The sequence below is a fragment of the Myxine glutinosa genome, chromosome 13, assembly GCF_964187855.1.
Source record: "Myxine glutinosa chromosome 13, kmMyxGlut1.1, whole genome shotgun sequence".
NCBI lineage: Eukaryota > Metazoa > Chordata > Myxini > Myxiniformes > Myxinidae > Myxine > Myxine glutinosa.
The window spans coordinates 58,082,162-58,103,179 of record NC_136273.1 but is presented as its reverse complement, the minus strand read 5'-3'; the positions used below and the strand labels follow the sequence as shown (position 1 = coordinate 58,103,179).

At 40.1% G+C, this 21,018-nt stretch overlaps 1 protein-coding gene across 2 annotated transcripts in view; it reads right to left on the bottom strand.

Moving 5' to 3' along the window:
- Positions 1-21,018, bottom strand: part of LOC137417471 (choline transporter-like protein 4) — an 80,437-nt gene that overhangs the window by 7,880 nt on the left and 51,539 nt on the right. For both annotated transcript variants that reach the window (XR_013621223.1, XM_078767540.1), the window contains exons 12-17: positions 15,715-15,807; positions 14,347-14,443; positions 13,913-14,160; positions 5,546-5,640; positions 439-542; positions 110-183 (exon numbers count right to left, since the gene is read on the bottom strand). Coding sequence is in view for 1 of the 2 variants with exons in the window: in XM_078767540.1 (XP_078623666.1) it covers positions 110-183; positions 439-542; positions 5,546-5,640; positions 13,913-14,160; positions 14,347-14,443; positions 15,715-15,807 (711 nt within the window). In the remaining variant the exon portion in view is untranslated. The remainder of the gene's footprint in view (positions 1-109; positions 184-438; positions 543-5,545; positions 5,641-13,912; positions 14,161-14,346; positions 14,444-15,714; positions 15,808-21,018) is intronic.

The window sequence follows — 21,018 nt, the reverse complement described above, 5'->3', positions numbered from 1 at the left end:
ATTTTACATTCATGTTTATCTTTCAGACTCCTTTACATTCCGATGAATGCCAATAAATGAGTGTGGTCAAACACTTTGTGCCGATTGCATTTCCCACGGTCCCTTTCACCTCAAAATGTTCCTCATCAGGAGAATGAAAGCTTTCTTTGCTGATTTACAAAAGTTCTTCCCATGAACGGCAATCTGAAGAGTTCAGAAAGGAGATGGTGGAGGGTTGGATAGAGTAAGGGGAGAGAGGGGAGGTAGATGTCTGATTAGATTGACCTCTTGTAATTATTTACACCACAACCACTAAAATGAAGAACTGTAATAAAATGCACCAAGTCTCGAGATTTGATTCCAGGTACATAGAGATTAGAAACTGTTTAAGCATCGATGCATCTACCTCTCCTGCTGGAACAACAGAAGGTATTGCGCAAACAAACAAACAAGCCCCACCATGATGTACGCATTGCGGTTGATGAACTTCATGAACTTCTCCAGACACCAGAAGCAGCACCTCATGCAGCACAGAAAAAAGCGTGCGACGGCATTTTTTTTTCCTGTGTAAAGAAGTAAAAGTCAACGTAAAGAGGTTTACCTGTGCACTCATCTTTCTGGTTGCTGCTCAAATTGAATTTGTGAACATCAGTTATGGAAATAAGTCAGCATTTGAAGAAACGAGGTGCAGTACAATGTAATTCATACATTTCTTGACATCATGGATCCCGTGGATGAACCAGGAGGATACAAACTAAATACGAAAAGGGTAACAAGAAAGCATCTCAAAATGCAAAGCCTGTCCTCATCTGCTTTGTACTCTAACTTGACTTAACAAAAAAAACGTATACCGACACTCTTCGACATCACGACGTCAAACGAACGATATACCTCCACCAACATTATTACATCATTATACATACTTGTAACGAGTTTCATTTATATCCACAGCTGTTCTGAAGTTATCACATTTTAACCTGACATGACCTCTGCCCTTTGACCTCTTAAGTTCATGTTTACATCATTATATATACATGTACCAAGTTTGATTTAAATCACTTCAACGGTTCTCAGGTTATAAACCTACTTCAGACTTTGACCTTTGACCTCTTGACTCCAAACTCAAATCAATTCATCTTTGCATCATAATACATACTTGTACCAACTTTAGTCAGAATCACATCACTGGTTCACAAGTTATCACGGTAACAGGATTTTTACCTAACATGACCTCTGACCTTTGGCTTTTGACCTTGTGGCCCCAAAATCTAATCAGTTCATGTTTACATCATTATATATACATGTACCAAGTTTGATTTAGATAACTTCAACGGTTCTCAGGTTATAAACCTAGTTCAGACTTTGACCTTTGACCTCTTGACTCCAAACTCAAATCAGTTAATCTTTGCATCATAATACATACTTGTACCAACTTTGGTCAGAATCACATCACTGGTTCACAAGTTATCACGGTAACAGGATTTTTACCTAACATGACCTCTGACCTTTGGCTTTTGACCTTGTGGCCCCAAAATCTAATCGGTTAATCTTTACCACATCATACATAACTGCACATAGTTTAACTAAGATCCCTTCAGCATATCATGGACGGACTTTAGTCTATCATGGATAGACGCGGTAACGAAAACCTATCATGGACAGCCGGACGGACAACCCGAAAACAATGCCTCCAGCAACTTCGTCAGCGCTTCAACCTCTTCGTCAGCGTCAGTGCTTCAACTTCTCCGGACTCCTAACAGTTACGGTGGGACCCCTTGTCCCAGCAGTCCCCTGACTGGCGGTCTCCTTCTCGGCCAGTCCTCTGCCAATCATTCTTTCGGGAGATGCCGTAACTCTGGGAGCCTCCATAGTAATATCGGCTGCTGCCAACACCAAAACTACCGCCAAGTGGTCCTCTTCTGTAGACCTCTCGACGCCTACGAAATGCCTTCCCTACTGTTATGGTCCGACCCTCCAAATCCTTACCATTCCAATTCTTCTCTGCCTCCCTGGCGTCTCTTGTGCTTGCAAATGTGACAAAGCCGAACCCTCTTGACCGTTGCGTTTCCATGTCTTTTACCACCCGCACTTCCACCAGCGGCCCATATCTGTTGAAGACAGAGGTCAGAACTTCTTCCTCTGTGTTGAAGTTCAGTCCCCCTACAAATAACTTGGAACTTTTGTAGCCATCCCGAGCTGGGGTGGTGTTATTTCCCCTGCGGGGCTCTTTACCCACCCTCGGGTTACCATAAATTTGCCCCCCGGCCAAATCATTCCCGATAATCACAGATACCCCCTCTACAGGAAGCGTGGCTTGTAAACCGACGGTGACCGGTCCTGACACCAAATCGGATTCCAAATGGATGACATGAAGTGGGGCACTAACACAGCCACCGATCCCTTGTAACTGAACACTATCACCAGTTGCGGTACTCTTTGACAATGGCAAAATGCCTTCAAGCATTAAGGATTGATGGGCTCCTGTGTCCCTCAATACCCTAACAGGTCTTGGGTTAGTCAAGTCTCCCTCGAGTGAGACAAACCCCTCATAAATAAATGGTTGGTAACTCTTCTGTGGGCGATTTCTTACGCTAGCCATCGCATTCGGAGTTGTAATAGTCGGACTCCGCTCTGGGTTTTCCCTTTTCATGAGGTAACAACTGGACATCAAGTGTCCAGGTTTTTTGCAAAAGGCGCAAGTAGGCCCGGAGGAAAAACTCGTGGTCTGCCTCGGGCCCCCCGGGAAATAAGTTTGTCTTGGGCCCGTAGCCCTCTGATTTCGAACAGTTGGGGTATCCGCGTTGTCCCCATAATCCTCTCGAGGCCGCCGCCATGTATTGTCGTTCTCCGCACCGGGTGTTCCATAACTCCCCTTCTGAAGTCTAGGCGAGGAGCTAGGTGTGTGGACCCCTATCCGGTGTGTTAAGGCATAATCATCTGCCATGGTGGCTGCGTCCCACAACTTTGGTACTTTCTTTTCCTGCAGGTACACTTTGATGTCCTCGTGGACACACTGTTGAAATTCCTCCACCAGCATCACGTCACGCAATGCTTCGAAGTCGTTCCCGACTCCTTTCGACTCACACCACCGATCAAACATGTTTTCTTTCACTCTGGCAAACTCCACATGGGTCTCACTCTCCCTCTTCCTGGCATTCCTGAATTTTTGCCGGTAAGCTTCAGGAACCAACTCATAGGCTTTGAGGATGTGCTTCTTCAATACCTCATAATTTGCACATTGGTCCATTGGTAGCGCCGAATAAATCTCTTGAGCTTTACCCACCAGCACACTTTGCACTAGTATGGTCCAGGCCTCCTCCGGCCAGTTTAACTGTCGAGCCACTTTCTCAAAGTGTGGAAAAAATTGAGTGACTTCCTTTTCACTGAAGGGTGGAACCAGCCTCACATGTCTGCCCACCTCCCAGGTGTTCTGGCTAGGTGTCGACCCCGTCAGCAAGGGTGGTACCTCTCCCCGTTCTCTCATTAAATCCAGCTCCTTGAATTTAATTTCTTGCTGAAGCGCCAGATCACGTTCCTTCAACTCCCTTTCGGCTTTTCTCTCCTCTGCTTCGAGTTCCCTGGCAGCTCTCCTCTCCTCTGCTTTTCTCCCTTCTAACCTTTCCTGGATTTCTCGTTCCACTCTCCTTTCCTCTGCTTGTTTCTCTTCTCTCCTCTCTTCTGCTTTCCTTTCTTCTTCTGCTCTTTCCTTTTCTGCTTTCCTTTCTTCTTCTGCTAACCTTTCCTGGAGTTCTCATGCCACTCTCCTTTCCTCTGCTTGTTTCTCTTCTCTCCTCTCTTCTGCTCTTTCCTTTTCTGCTTTCCTTTCTTCTTCTGCTCTTTCCTTTTCTGCTTTCCTTTCCTCTGTTTTCATCCTTTCTAACCTTTCCTGGAGTTCTCGTTCCACTCTCCTTTCCTCTGCTTGTTTCTCTTCTCTCCTCTCTTCTGCTTTCCTTTCCTCTTCTGCTCTTTCCTTTTCTGCTTTCCTTTCTTCTTCTTTGATCCGTTCCTGGCTCCGTAATTGCAACTCCAGTTTCCGGATCTCAACGTCTTCTGGTTCTTCGGGTAGCCACTGCCAGGCTAACTCGTCCCATGTTCCTAATCCCACCATAGATTGTATCACCGTGGTCTGCAACTCTGCCTTCCTCAAATTAGTTCGGACCTCCAAGTTAAAATGTTTGGCCAATTTCAAGAGGTCCGTTTTTAGTAACGCTCGGAACTGTGCCTCACTAGGGGTTACCGCAAAGTTCTGTGCCACAAACGCCATGGTGACTACTGGTAACACCTGTTAACCTTCACCCAAGACTTTACCACAATTTCTCAAAAATTTACCAATTAATAATTAATAAATTTTAATTACTAAAAATTATTATTTTATTATGTTATACAATTTTAGATCCCGGAATTCAATTGGACGAGCCCCCAATTCTGTTACGTGGTCCTCCCGGTAACTACCGGGTCTTGGTGACCCCCGGACCGTGGGAGGACCCTGCCAGAAAGATATCTGATTTATACGCTTTCGTAGCGCAATCAATATGAAAGACACAATAATTCAAGTCAATAAGAAACCCCACACCAAGGATCCAGATTACTTAATAATATATTCTCCATCCATCATCAGCAATCAACAATCCATCAACAATCTTACTAAGATGGCCATCTCATAAATTTCCCCCCTTTCCCCACTCACGACCCCTCAATGGTCACTGTCCCTCACAATGTCTCTGGGCCCCTCCAGACCAAGGTGAAGGTCGACTTCTCCGCACACGGGCGGTTGAACGAACCCCTGGCTGACATGTTCCAAACGTGCACGTCGCGTACCGGGAACAGCTGCTGCAGCGCACACCTCCTTGCAAAGTAAAGCGGGCAAAGCAACGCGCGGCTCGCAAAGCGGGCAAAGCAACGCGCGGCTCGCAAAGCGCGCGAGGCCCAAGGTGCGACCCGTACGCGTCCTTGTAGACGTTGAGGCGAACTGTGCCGGACGCTTGGTTCCGTGCACGAACCCACGGCAACTTGACGTGTAATCAGTAATTACCCCACGCAGGTAACTCATTTTGCCAGACGGGCTTTCAAACGCAGCGTCCCCCACGCTGCTCAATATCGACACCGCTCGCGTCGGAGCTGGGCGAGGAAGAAGAAGATCGCCGCTTCTCCCGGACCTCGTGTCTTTTTCTTCTTCCGGTTCACTATCCCGTTTCCGGTCTCCTGTTATCCGGAGCCTCTCTAACCCTTTAACCACAACAACCTTTAATAGAATAAACATTAATAAGCAATGACATGAATAGTAACTCCTCTAAATCCGGGATCCGTAACACATCGATGAACATGTCTTGTTCTTACAACAAAATGTCCCTTGTTTTCAAATGCCGCAGTTCTTTTATTTTAATAGATTAATTATTGAGCAATTAAAAAGAAAATCTATAGAATAAACAATTATATTATTTGAGTGAGAAAATAATCTGTCATTCATCATGAACTCTTCTTTTCCCACCCCTGCCTTAATCTTCATTAATAGCTGTTTGAAGATTTTTATTATTATTATTAATATTACTATGACTGCATATCCCACCTTTCATAATGTGATCCACGTACTCCAAAGCAACCCGGATGATCTGGATAATTGCAATGATGAGAGATCCAAAAGCCAGAGAACCAACGTGATACCTGAAATCAATGGGGAAAATAATAAAAGGAGTTCAACAACTGCACATAATGTTTAATTATAGACATGGAAAGTGAAGTAGCTGGCGAGTTAAAATAAAAAAGAAGAATATCATTGAGCAGACACCCTTAACAATGTACTTTGTGCAATGCCATGCCAAAATAAAATGACCAAAATGAACATCGCCTAATTGTGAGCAAACTTAATTTTAATAGTCTGTGATATTAGATTAATGAACAGGATTAAATAATTAAATTGATACGTGTGGAAAAATTATGTACCCAGACCAGGAATCGAACCCAAGTCCTCTGGAAAACCGTACCAGGAGTCTGCTACCTGAGCTATCTCGGTGATCCTGCATTTACATGGATGGTCCATATGGTTTCAGTAAGACTGACTGTGCAGAACTGCTGGCTGTGCAGAATGATAACCTCACATCTCAGTCCTTTACTCCGCCATCTTTCTGTGTCACACGTCCTCGACCACAACTTTTTAATCCAGATTTATCGGAGCCATACATTGAAATCATCAGTAGTAAGCGACCAACCATTGATAATAGTGCGACTGTGCGCAAGAGAAAAAAAAGGAAATCTATTTTTTTGGACGTTAAAGAAGTATTAGAGCGATATGAAAAGATGAACGTGCTGCGAACATTGGATGTGCTCTCAGTCTTACTGAAACCACATGTACTGAAACCACATGGACCATCCATGTAAATGCCGACAAAATCAAAGCAAGTTGCAAAAAGCAAGTTTTTGCAAAGCAAGTTGCAAAAATTGAAAAAGTAAAATCAAAGCAAGTTGCAAAAATCGAAATTATAAAATCAAAGCAAGTTGCAAAAATCGAAAAAGTAAAATCAAAGCAAGTTGCAGAAATCGAAAATGTAAAATCAAAGCAAGTTGCAAAAATCGAAAAAGTAAAATCAAAGCAAGTTGCAAAAATCGAAAAAGTAAAATCAAAGCAAGTTGCAAAAATCGAAAAAGTAAAATCAAAGCATGTTGCAAAAATCGAAAATGTAAAATCAAAGCAAGTTGCAAAAATCGAAAATGTAAAATCAAAGCAAGTTGCAAAAATCGAAAATGTAAAATCAAAGCAAGTTGCAAAAATCGAAAATGTAAAATCAAAGCAAGTTGCAAAAATCGAAAAAGTAAAATCAACGCAAGTTGCAAAAATCGAAAAAGTAAAATCAACACAAGTTGCAGAAATCGAAAATGTAAAATCAAAGCAAGTTGCAAAAATCGAAAAAGTAAAATCAACGCAAGTTGCAAAAATCGAAAATGTAAAATCAACGCAAGTTGCAAAAATCGAAAAAGTAAAATCAAAGCAAGTTGCAAAAATCGAAAATGTAAAATCAAAGCATGTTGCAAAAATCGAAAAAGTAAAATCAACGCAAGTTGCAAAAATCGAAAAAGTAAAATCAACGCAAGTTGCAAAAATCGAAAAAGTAAAATCAACGCAAGTTGCAAAAATCGAAAATGTAAAATCAAAGCAAGTTGCAAAAATCGAAAATGTAAAATCAAAGCAAGTTGCAAAAATCGAAAATGTAAAATCAAAGCAAGTTGCAAAAATCGAAAATGTAAAATCAAAGCATGTTGCAAAAATCGAAAATGTAAAATCAAAGCAAGTTGCAAAAATCGAAAATGTAAAATCAAAGCAAGTTGCAAAAATCGAAAATGTAAAATCAAAGCAAGTTGCAAAAATCGAAAAAGTAAAATCAACACAAGTTGCAGAAATCGAAAATGTAAAATCAAAGCAAGTTGCAAAAATCGAAAAAGTAAAATCAACGCAAGTTGCAAAAATCGAAAATGTAAAATCAACGCAAGTTGCAAAAATCGAAAAAGTAAAATCAAAGCAAGTTGCAAAAATCGAAAATGTAAAATCAAAGCATGTTGCAAAAATCGAAAAAGTAAAATCAACGCAAGTTGCAAAAATCGAAAATGTAAAATCAAAGCAAGTTGCAAAAATCGAAAATGTAAAATCAAAGCAAGTTGCAAAAATCGAAAATGTAAAATCAAAGCAAGTTGCAAAAATCGAAAATGTAAAATCAAAGCATGTTGCAAAAATCGAAAATGTAAAATCAAAGCAAGTTGCAAAAATCGAAAATGTAAAATCAAAGCAAGTTGCAAAAATCGAAAATGTAAAATCAAAGCAAGTTGCAAAAATCGAAAAAGTAAAATCAACACAAGTTGCAGAAATCGAAAATGTAAAATCAAAGCAAGTTGCAAAAATCGAAAAAGTAAAATCAACGCAAGTTGCAAAAATCGAAAATGTAAAATCAACGCAAGTTGCAAAAATCGAAAAAGTAAAATCAAAGCAAGTTGCAAAAATCGAAAATGTAAAATCAAAGCATGTTGCAAAAATCGAAAAAGTAAAATCAACGCAAGTTGCAAAAATCGAAAAAGTAAAATCAACGCAAGTTGCAAAAATCGAAAAAGTAAAATCAACGCAAGTTGCAAAAATCGAAAATGTAAAATCAAAGCAAGTTGCAAAAATCGAAAATGTAAAATCTAAGCAAGTTGCAAAAATCGAAAAAGTAAAATCAAAACAAGTTGCAAAAATCGAAAATGTAAAATCAAAGCAAGTTGCAAAAATCGAAAAAGTAAAATCAAAGCAAGTTGAAAAAATCGAAAATGTAAAATCAAAGCAAGTTGCAAAAATCGAAAAAGTAAAATCAAAGCAAGTTGCAAAAATCGAAAAAGTAAAATCAAAGCAAGTTGCAAAAATCGAAAATGTAAAATCAAAGCAAGTTGCAAAAATCGAAAATGTAAAATCAATGCAAGTTGCAAAAATCGAAAAAGTAAAATCAAAGCAAGTTGCAAAAATCGAAAAAGTAAAATCAAAGCAAGTTGCAAAAATCGAAAAGTAAAATCAACGCAAGTTGCAAAAATCGAAAAAGTAAAATCAAAGCAAGTTGCAAAAATCGAAAATGTAAAATCAAAGCAAGTTGCAAAAATCGAAAATGTAAAATCTAAGCATGTTGCAAAAATCGAAAATGTAAAATCAAAGCAAGTTGCAAAAATCGAAAATGTAAAATCAAAGCAAGTTGCAAAAATCGAAAATGTAAAATCAAAGCAAGTTGCAAAAATCGAAAAAGTAAAATCAACGCAAGTTGCAAAAATCGAAAAAGTAAAATCAACGCAAGTTGCAGAAATCGAAAATGTAAAATCAAAGCAAGTTGCAAAAATCGAAAAAGTAAAATCAACGCAAGTTGCAAAAATCGAAAATGTAAAATCAACGCAAGTTGCAAAAATCGAAAAAGTAAAATCAACGCAAGTTGCAAAAATCGAAAATGTAAAATCAAAGCAAGTTGCAAAAATCGAAAATGTAAAATCAAAGCAAGTTGCAAAAATCGAAAATGTAAAATCAATGCAAGTTGCAAAAATCGAAAAAGTAAAATCAAAGCAAGTTGCAAAAATCGAAAAAGTAAAATCAAAGCAAGTTGCAAAAATCTAAAATGTAAAATCAAAGCATGTTGCAAAAATCGAAAAAGTAAAATCAACGCAAGTTGCAAAAATCGAAAAAGTAAAATCAACGCAAGTTGCAAAAATCGAAAAAGTAAAATCAACGCAAGTTGCAAAAATCGAAAATGTAAAATCAAAGCAAGTTGCAAAAATCGAAAATGTAAAATCAAAGCATGTTGCAAAAATCGAAAATGTAAAATCAAAGCAAGTTGCAAAAATCGAAAATGTAAAATCAAAGCAAGTTGCAAAAATCGAAAATGTAAAATCAAAGCAAGTTGCAAAAATCGAAAATGTAAAATCAAAGCAAGTTGCAAAAATCGAAAAAGTAAAATCGACGCAAGTTGCAAAAATCGAAAAAGTAAAATCAACGCAAGTTGCAGAAATCGAAAATGTAAAATCAAAGCGAGTTGCAAAAATCGAAAAAGTAAAATCAACGCAAGTTGCAAAAATCGAAAATGTAAAATCAAAGCAAGTTGCAAAAATCGAAAATGTAAAATCAAAGCAAGTTGCAAAAATCGAAAAAGTAAAATCAACGCAAGTTGCAAAAATCGAAAAAGTAAAATCAACGCAAGTTGCAGAAATCGAAAATGTAAAATCAAAGCAAGTTGCAAAAATCGAAAATGTAAAATCAAAGCAAGTTGCAAAAATCGAAAATGTAAAATCAAAGCAAGTTGCAAAAATCGAAAATGTAAAATCAACGCAAGTTGCAAAAATCGAAAAAGTAAAATCAACGCAAGTTGCAGAAATCGAAAATGTAAAATCAAAGCAAGTTGCAAAAATCGAAAAAGTAAAATCAACGCAAGTTGCAAAAATCGAAAATGTAAAATCAACGCAAGTTGCAAAAATCGAAAAAGTAAAATCAACGCAAGTTGCAAAAATCGAAAATGTAAAATCAAAGCAAGTTGCAAAAATCGAAAATGTAAAATCAAAGCAAGTTGCAAAAATCGAAAATGTAAAATCAATGCAAGTTGCAAAAATCGAAAAAGTAAAATCAAAGCAAGTTGCAAAAATCGAAAAAGTAAAATCAAAGCAAGTTGCAAAAATCGAAAATGTAAAATCAAAGCATGTTGCAAAAATCGAAAAAAGTAAAATCAACGCAAGTTGCAAAAATCGAAAAAGTAAAATCAACGCAAGTTGCAAAAATCGAAAAAGTAAAATCAACGCAAGTTGCAAAAATCGAAAATGTAAAATCAAAGCAAGTTGCAAAAATCGAAAATGTAAAATCAAAGCATGTTGCAAAAATCGAAAATGTAAAATCAAAGCAAGTTGCAAAAATCGAAAATGTAAAATCAAAGCAAGTTGCAAAAATCGAAAATGTAAAATCAAAGCAAGTTGCAAAAATCGAAAAAGTAAAATCAAAGCAAGTTGCAAAAATCGAAAAAGTAAAATCAAAGCAAGTTGCAGAAATCGAAAATGTAAAATCAAAGCAAGTTGCAAAAATCGAAAAAGTAAAATCAAAGCAAGTTGCAAAAATCGAAAATGTAAAATCAAAGCAAGTTGCAAAAATCGAAAATGTAAAATCTAAGCAAGTTGCAAAAATCGAAAAAGTAAAATCAAAACAAGTTGCAAAAATCGAAAATGTAAAATCAAAGCAAGTTGCAAAAATCGAAAAAGTAAAATCAAAGCAAGTTGAAAAAATCGAAAATGTAAAATCAAAGCAAGTTGCAAAAATCGAAAAAGTAAAATCAAAGCAAGTTGCAAAAATCGAAAAAGTAAAATCAAAGCAAGTTGCAAAAATCGAAAATGTAAAATCAAAGCAAGTTGCAAAAATCGAAAATGTAAAATCAATGCAAGTTGCAAAAATCGAAAAAGTAAAATCAAAGCAAGTTGCAAAAATCGAAAGAGTAAAATCAAAGCAAGTTGCAAAAATCGAAAAGTAAAATCAACGCAAGTTGCAAAAATCGAAAAAGTAAAATCAAAGCAAGTTGCAAAAATCGAAAATGTAAAATCAAAGCAAGTTGCAAAAATCGAAAATGTAAAATCTAAGCATGTTGCAAAAATCGAAAATGTAAAATCAAAGCAAGTTGCAAAAATCGAAAATGTAAAATCAAAGCAAGTTGCAAAAATCGAAAATGTAAAATCAAAGCAAGTTGCAAAAATCGAAAAAGTAAAATCAACGCAAGTTGCAAAAATCGAAAAAGTAAAATCAACGCAAGTTGCAGAAATCGAAAATGTAAAATCAAAGCAAGTTGCAAAAATCGAAAAAGTAAAATCAACGCAAGTTGCAAAAATCGAAAATGTAAAATCAACGCAAGTTGCAAAAATCGAAAAAGTAAAATCAACGCAAGTTGCAAAAATCGAAAATGTAAAATCAAAGCAAGTTGCAAAAATCGAAAATGTAAAATCAAAGCAAGTTGCAAAAATCGAAAATGTAAAATCAATGCAAGTTGCAAAAATCGAAAAAGTAAAATCAAAGCAAGTTGCAAAAATCGAAAAAGTAAAATCAAAGCAAGTTGCAAAAATCTAAAATGTAAAATCAAAGCATGTTGCAAAAATCGAAAAAGTAAAATCAACGCAAGTTGCAAAAATCGAAAAAGTAAAATCAACGCAAGTTGCAAAAATCGAAAAAGTAAAATCAACGCAAGTTGCAAAAATCGAAAATGTAAAATCAAAGCAAGTTGCAAAAATCGAAAATGTAAAATCAAAGCATGTTGCAAAAATCGAAAATGTAAAATCAAAGCAAGTTGCAAAAATCGAAAATGTAAAATCAAAGCAAGTTGCAAAAATCGAAAATGTAAAATCAAAGCAAGTTGCAAAAATCGAAAATGTAAAATCAAAGCAAGTTGCAAAAATCGAAAAAGTAAAATCGACGCAAGTTGCAAAAATCGAAAAAGTAAAATCAACGCAAGTTGCAGAAATCGAAAATGTAAAATCAAAGCGAGTTGCAAAAATCGAAAAAGTAAAATCAACGCAAGTTGCAAAAATCGAAAATGTAAAATCAAAGCAAGTTGCAAAAATCGAAAATGTAAAATCAAAGCAAGTTGCAAAAATCGAAAAAGTAAAATCAACGCAAGTTGCAAAAATCGAAAAAGTAAAATCAACGCAAGTTGCAGAAATCGAAAATGTAAAATCAAAGCAAGTTGCAAAAATCGAAAATGTAAAATCAAAGCAAGTTGCAAAAATCGAAAATGTAAAATCAAAGCAAGTTGCAAAAATCGAAAATGTAAAATCAACGCAAGTTGCAAAAATCGAAAAAGTAAAATCAACGCAAGTTGCAGAAATCGAAAATGTAAAATCAAAGCAAGTTGCAAAAATCGAAAAAGTAAAATCAACGCAAGTTGCAAAAATCGAAAATGTAAAATCAACGCAAGTTGCAAAAATCGAAAAAGTAAAATCAACGCAAGTTGCAAAAATCGAAAATGTAAAATCAAAGCAAGTTGCAAAAATCGAAAATGTAAAATCAAAGCAAGTTGCAAAAATCGAAAATGTAAAATCAATGCAAGTTGCAAAAATCGAAAAAGTAAAATCAAAGCAAGTTGCAAAAATCGAAAAAGTAAAATCAAAGCAAGTTGCAAAAATCGAAAATGTAAAATCAAAGCATGTTGCAAAAATCGAAAAAAGTAAAATCAACGCAAGTTGCAAAAATCGAAAAAGTAAAATCAACGCAAGTTGCAAAAATCGAAAAAGTAAAATCAACGCAAGTTGCAAAAATCGAAAATGTAAAATCAAAGCAAGTTGCAAAAATCGAAAATGTAAAATCAAAGCATGTTGCAAAAATCGAAAATGTAAAATCAAAGCAAGTTGCAAAAATCGAAAATGTAAAATCAAAGCAAGTTGCAAAAATCGAAAATGTAAAATCAAAGCAAGTTGCAAAAATCGAAAAAGTAAAATCAAAGCAAGTTGCAAAAATCGAAAATGTAAAATCAAAGCATGTTGCAAAAATCGAAAAAGTAAAATCAACGCAAGTTGCAAAAATCGAAAAAGTAAAATCAACGCAAGTTGCAAAAATCGAAAAAGTAAAATCAACGCAAGTTGCAAAAATCGAAAATGTAAAATCAAAGCAAGTTGCAAAAATCGAAAATGTAAAATCAAAGCATGTTGCAAAAATCGAAAATGTAAAATCAAAGCAAGTTGCAAAAATCGAAAATGTAAAATCAAAGCAAGTTGCAAAAATCGAAAATGTAAAATCAAAGCAAGTTGCAAAAATCGAAAATGTAAAATCAAAGCAAGTTGCAAAAATCGAAAAAGTAAAATCAACGCAAGTTGCAAAAATCGAAAAATTAAAATCAACGCAAGTTGCAAAAATCGAAAAATTAAAATCAACGCAAGTTGCCCTTTTAAGTGCTATGAAAATAAGTCGTGCATGAACCACCCTAATGGTAAACATGGAAAGACTGGTGATTACCTGGAATGGACACCAGAACCCCCAAAATGTTGTATCTCTCTTCCGCTCCCACTGATGCAACCCTCACCCTTTACATTATTTATTATAGGAAAATTGTTTTCGCACAACGCGATTTCACTTAACGGTCATTTTCAGGAATGAATCTACCACGTTAAGGAAGGAATTACTGATTCATGGATTTGATACCTCCAGGTGTTCAAGCAATGTATGATGCCAAAGGACATGCTACCAGATACTATTGTATGTAATCTATTTGATTGTGCTTTTTACTACAAATCGTTAAAATAAAGTCTGTTTACAATCAGGGATGTTCATTTTATTCTGGCAGGACATTGTAGCTTTGACAACCCATGCAGACATCAGTGTTTTAATTTCAAAAGGGCATCAGTTCGGGGGAAAGTTAATTGATGACTACTTGATCTACTTGATCAGGGGCACCTCACAATATATATGCGAACAAGGTCTCACCGAAGGGCACGACAAAAGCTCTGAAGCAGAGGACAGCAGGGCAAATCCTTCTTGTTTAGAGTCCAGAAATATGAGGAGAAGGCACCAGCCAAGGAACATTGGCCCAGGGCAAGGGCAAAATTCATGAGCCACAAGAAAGCAAATGCGTTGTAGACTTGCAGGTTGAACAGGTTTTGAATGAAACTCGTCGAACCTATGTAAGCGGCAAAACTGCAAGTTGAATTTTTGCAGGTAGTTGATTGATTCCCCTGCAACGGGGGCGGGTGGAGGTGAAAAAATGAAGAAGATGAAGAAGAAGCCTTATTAAAGCAGAAGTTTGAGTATTAGCTTCAAAAGCCAAAGGTTCATGATCTCACAATACAAACATGTGTGACATCACAAACACCTTGAGTGAAACAACATGTGTGTCGTTATGTAAAGAAAAATAAACTCACCCCTTGTGTGCACTTTGTCCCTTTTATTTCAATACATGCTGCACTGTCATCGTCAGTGAAATAAACGTACACAGGTTCACCAGACGTTGCCAAGTATCTGATTGACTGGGTAAAGGAGGATTGAACAAATGAACTTGTACCTGAAAGGTTAAGGTAATGGCTTTTATGTCCTTGATTGATTTTTGCCCATTAGGGAAGGAATATTTTCAGGACCTTAAAACGAATGGATGCCCTAGACCTAGAGATACGCACACTCACCTCAAAGCCCCTCTACGCCGTCTTGACTGGGTTCCTTAAGGAGGTGTCCTGTCTGCCGGTAATAGTTGGTGAATGTTAGAGATCCCACGGTGTCTTTCACCAAGAGTAGGCGAGTTATCACCGACACCATGGCCAAATTTCAAATTCCTCCTCTAACGTACACGGAAGGGGCACTGCATAAGCGGCACTGCCACACCCCTGCAAGTGATGTAAACACGAACTATGATGACGAGGAAAGGTTGCGCTGGTTGGCCCAAAAGACCCAAAAAGACCACGAAGACCCAAAATACCACAAAGACCCAAAATATACAAAAGACACCGAAGACCCAAAAGACCCCGAAGATTCAAAATACCCCGAAAAGACCACGAAGACACAGAAGACTCAAAGACCCTTTTAGACCCAGAGGACCCAAAAGATCCCAAAAACCACGAAGACCCCAAAGACACCGAAGACACCGAAGATCCAAAAGACCCAGAAGAGTCAAGACTCCAAAGACCTCAAAGATGCAGAAGACCCAAAAGACCCCGAAGATCCAAAAGACCCCGAAGACCCAAAAGGTTTGCCGTTCCCTTCACAGCAGTCAGTCAGGCCAAGGTGCAGGCGATAACTCGCTGACTCGTCGACCATGTTTCCAGGACCGAATGCATGGACTTGTTTTCTTTCTGCATCCTCAAATTATAATGGCTAGTGGGCCAGGAATCTGACTGCAAACTGTGGCCCTGGTGCTTTCCAGATGAGGATTTCCACTGCGTTCATAAAACAACGTCACGAAGGTGTAGTTTTGTCGCAAGTAGACTTTCCAATCTGTTTTTGTCAAAAAGGCATCCATTCCCCAAATCGTGAGTCATCCTCTATGTTCAAGAAGAACTCCAATGGAAATACATACACTGAATATCATACAGTATAAATACGGAATGAGGTGTTTATGGCATGCAGGCCACTGTGTTAGGTTATCGTCAGGTAAAAACACTGCAAGATGATTACCAGGTAAAGCTACTGCAGAGGTCTGTTGGCACTTGAGCCGCAGTACGAGTTCATTAGTAAGTAAAGATAACCATAACCCAAGGCCGCTGTGCCATGGCTTGCACACGGAGTGAACTAAAGGATACAGGGCTGTGACTGCCCAGTAACTGATGCAAATTGAGATGAGTAGGAAGGTTATGATGGGGTAAAAAAGTGTCGACATCATCGATCCAATTGCCCTTCAGCAAAGAAATCAGACACACAGTAAGTACAAACAAGTGTTAATGAACTCAACTAAATGTGATTGCAGAATAAAAACGATTTATCAGATTAAATGGTTTAAAATGGTTTGTCATGGTATTCACATGACATGTGGGGTTTAGCAGGATAGCTTAGGGCTGTGTGCACTTGCCTTTCATTGGTCGAGCCATGGTTTGAACCTTAACTCGGCTATAAACTGTGACCCTGATGTTTCAAATGCAGGGTGAGGCCTAAATGTATGTCACCCAGGTCAAAAATCCCATGGAAACCAATAGAGACCAATAGGGCATTTGTATGGGTTTCTATTGGAAATCACGGATTCTATTCGTTTCTACAGGAAACAAGAGGGTTTCCAGTAGAAACCAAACCAGATTCATGTTGAAACCAATAAAAACCATTAGATGCAACTAGTCTGAAACACATGGAAAACCAATAGGAACCTTTAAGTTAAACTGGTCCTGTACAAACCATTAGAGTTAACTGGTCTGAAAACCTACAGACCAACCAAAATACTTGAATTATATTTTGTTATAAACAAACGCAAAACTCACAGTTCCATATAGAATTGAGTTATAGCCATGTTCTTTATAACAGGGTTTCATGTAGAGTCTTTGTTGTATATGTGAATACAAGCTATGACTCAGATAGCTCACTGGTCCTCAGATAGCTCATACTCAGATAGCTCATACATCCAAGACTCAGATAGCTCAAAGGACAGAGCACTGGTATAGTTCACCAGAGGACCTGGGTTCAATTACCTACCCTGAACATGTCATTTCCCCACATATGTTGATTGGTTCATTTGCATATTGGTTTCCTCCTGGTACCATTGACCTACTCGTTTTTTATTGGTATTTTTCTTTCACTGGTCCAGTATTTAACTTTTCTTATTGAAACCAGTAGATCCGACTGGTCCAATTTCCTATGGGATTTTAATATGATTTGTCCTATTGGTTTTCTATGGGTTTTCGACCTCGGCATCCCTCAGATGGACGTTAAACGAGGTGTCCCGTCTGCAGGCATCAATTGGTGGATGTTAAAAAAAAAACCATCCTGACCCATCTTGTCAGACCTGAATTACATAACTCGTAATTTTTAGTTTAAACCTTCGGTTTCTTCACTCAGGCCTGATTTGACATAAAACAAGATGGATAGTTGAACAACGGCATAGCCGGACTTGGATCCGATCCTCAGCTCCGATTGGTGGACGTTTGTGAGGGACATACATACATACATACACCGGATGAACAGGCAAACGCTGTTCCAGATGGCATTGGCCTACAGGCCACGCCGTAAAAATACGGCTGCTGAACCACGTGCCCATTGACGTCATCAAATTGTTTTCTTCACCAATTCATCCATTTAAATTAAATTCATTTAAATAATTAATAAATAATAAATTAAATAATAAATAATAAATAATAAATTCATTTAAATCACGCTCAAGAAATTTCACACTGATCGGATCAAGCGTTATACTTGTCGATTCATGATGTCATAATAAAGGCACTTATGACATCACCATTAACATATGTTATTCCCCATGGGGAGTTCTTTACAATGAGGTCCCTTTCAATTTTTTTCATGGAGCCGTTTCAGAGATATAGAGGTGCAAACTGTTTCGTTTTTTTTCAAGATGGCGCCAATACCACGTGACCTATGACGTCATAATGATCATTAAAAGTTCGACACGTGGAGGCGCTCCGATGGTGATACTTTCCTGTCAATTTGACCAGCGGTTACAGAGAAAACGATTTTAAAAGGGAATAAACCAGCAAAATGCCGGTGGAATGGACATACACACATACATATATACAATATACATACATACATACATACATGCAATCATACATACATACACACATATATACAATATACATACATACATACATACAATCATACATACATACACACATACATACATACATACATATATACAATATACATACATACATACATACACACATATATACATACAATCATACACACATACATATATACAATATACATACATACGTCATACATACATACATGCATATATACATACACACACATACATACATGTAGTGAAATCGTATTCGTACTGAACCCGGGGTGATGCTCGCTGCTCGTTGACACCGCTAGGGGCGTGACTATAAGACCCGCTGCTGCGGACGGTGCTCCGAGACTTCTCCTGTGACACGTTACATCTGGTAGACTCGCTAACGGTACGCCAGCATAGAATATCCAGCTTGCTTGCATTGAATGTTATGAATGGACCCATGTGATGCCACATCTTATTACTATTGCATTTCCTGTATTACAGAATGATGTCATGATCTAAATGGAATTAAACCACAAGTTGGACTAAAGTTGTGTGGACCTGATTGGTTTTCCACAACACTTAATTCCATTTATATCTACCGACATGGCTGGCAACAAGACGCTGGCGGTTGCCGTATTCTGCGCCGACCCGCAAGCCCCGGATGGTGGCTTGCAACTGAAGCACTGGCTCAGAACATTGGAGAATCATTTTGAGGAGCCTGAGACCGCGCCGATGGCTGCCGCGAAGCTAGCAATGCTTCATTCAAAAATCGACTACAAGGTGTACAATTCCATCGCTCAATTCGCGACGTATGACCTCTCGATCGCGGAGCTCAAACGGCTGTACATAAAGGAAAAAAGCCCGGTGTATGCACGATATTTGCTGCTAACGCGACGTCAGCAACCCAACGAGGCGATGGACCACTATGCCCAGGAGCTCCGGCAGCTCTTGCTGGACAGCATCAAGGAGCCATGGACTCCCGCGCAGGCTCAGGATGATCTTCTTTTAGATGCCTTTATTGCAGGGGTCTCCTCCCAGGAACTACGGCTCAAGCTCCTAGAGAAGACCGACCTGACCTTCGCTACGGCACTCGAGCAAGGGAAAGTATACACCGAAGCGCGGATGCAATCGAACACCTATGATCGCACGCGCCTCTTGGCGGGCACTACACTACACGCCCGGCCGGAGAGTGCTACCGCCGAGGACGCGGACCTGCTCGCGGAACTCCGGGATGCTCCGGAGGAAGACCCAGTCCTGACGGCTGCCGCTACGGCCAGACCCAAGGCCTTACGCGGGGCCGCATGCTTTTTCTGTGGGGGGCCACGCCATGCCCGGCCCGTGTGTCCGGCACGAGACGCTATATGCCATTTGTGCTCGCAAAAGGGACATTACGCGAAAGTGTGCAGGAAAACGGCACGCGGCTCGCGGCTCATTGAATCGCGCGGTCGCGGTCGCGCGGTCGCGGCGACCTTGAATGGGCTCATTGTGGAGCCTGCGAGCCGAGCCCGAAACCCGGCGCCTTACCCGTCTTCGAAGGGGAGGGCCCCTCTCTGCGGGCCCCTGGGCGCTCAGACGTCCTTGGCGGGCGTCACCGGACAGCCACCACAGTCTCATCCTCAATCGGGCACGAAGTACGTGTCCTTGACCAAACTCCGGGCCACGCAAGGGGCTTTGAAGCCTCGCCAAGCCCCAGCGGAACGTTCTCCTCGTGTCGTCCACGAGCTAACGGTGGCCCTCACCCCGGAAAAGGCGATTTCGAATACTACGGAGGCCTTTTCCTGCCAAAAGTGTCAAAAGGCGTTTTCAAATACTACGGAGGCCTTTTCCCGTCAGAATTGTCAGATTTTGAATTGCGAAACACCGGAATGCTTGGGAAAGCCCTCTGATGGCATTAATGGATTCCCCATGGACAACGCATACTCCGGCCATGACCGCAAAACTGCTGCTGGCATAGGATCCACCCGCGAGGCTTGTCCGACCCATTCGGGGGGTTCAGTCCCACTCCCAGCAGCCTCGTCTGGCCTGGCTCAAGCCCTTATTCCCCTCATGGTCGAAGGCCATTGTGTTCGGGCCTTGGTGGATACAGGGTCTACGGATAGTTTTATCGACCAGCGACTTGTGCTCAGGCATGGATGGCGGATCTGGAGGTCTATGAGACGGATCTTCATGGCTTCCCAGGGGCTTCGACTCAGCACGAAGGGGGAATGCCGATTGAAACTCGTGCTAAAGGGACGGGTTTTTCCTGATGTACACCTTATGGTTTTACCCGCTTTATGTGCTAATATTCTATTAGGACACGATTTTCTTAAGCTGCATGGACGTCTGGTAATGGAGTTTGGTGGGCCTGACACGCTTGTTGTGGGGGCGGACGACGCGCTTGCGGTGTGCGCCCTAGCGCAAATGGACATCCAGCCGCTTTCGCTGTTCCCCAATCTAACCTCCGACTGTACCCCTGTCGCGGTGAAATCACGGCGCTACTCTCGCGCAGACATGCAATTCATTGCGGACGAAACGGCTCAGCTCTTGAAAGACGGCATCATAGAACCTAGCAGGTCGACGTGGCGCGCCCAGGTCTTGGTGGTGCGCAGCGAGGCCCACCGCAGACGCATGGTAATCGACTATTCCCAAACGATTAACCGCTTTACACAGCTGGATGCCTACCCCCTTCCGGGGATGGACGCGCTGGTGCAACAGGTGTCCCAGTATTCGGTCTATAGCACTCTCGATCTCCGTAGTGCGTACCACCAGATCCCTATCTCTAGGGCGGATCGTATCTATACCGCTTTTGAGTCGGGGCAGCGGTTGTACCAATTTACGCGATTGCCTTTTGGGGTAACGAACGGGGTCACTTGTTTCCAGAGGGCCATGGATGACCTCATTGCGCGGGAGCACTTAACCGATGTTTTCGTCTACCTCGATAATCTTACGGTTTGTGGATATGACCAAGGGCACCATGATGCTAATCTGAAGCGCTTCCTTGAGGTCGCGCAGAGGTATCACTTAACTATGAACGAGGATAAGTGCCAATACTCCCTACGCACGATAGATCTTCTGGGGTACACCGTGACCCATGGCTCTGTCGCTCCGGATAAGAAGCGTCTGCGACCTTTGCTCGACATGGCCCCTCCCTGTGATCGGGCGTCCCTGAAGCGCGCCCTCGGGCTATTCGCCCATTACTCCAAATGGGTGCAAAATTTCTCCGCGAAACTTCGCCCCCTCGTGGCTTGCGACACCTTCCCACTGAGTCCGGCCGCATTGGCGGCCTTTGAAGGCCTTAAGGCCGACATCGCCCGAGCCGCCGTGGTGACAATCGACGAGAGCGGCTCTTTCGTCCTCGAAAGTGACGCCTCGGATCAGGCCATCGCGGCGACCCTCTCCCAAGGGG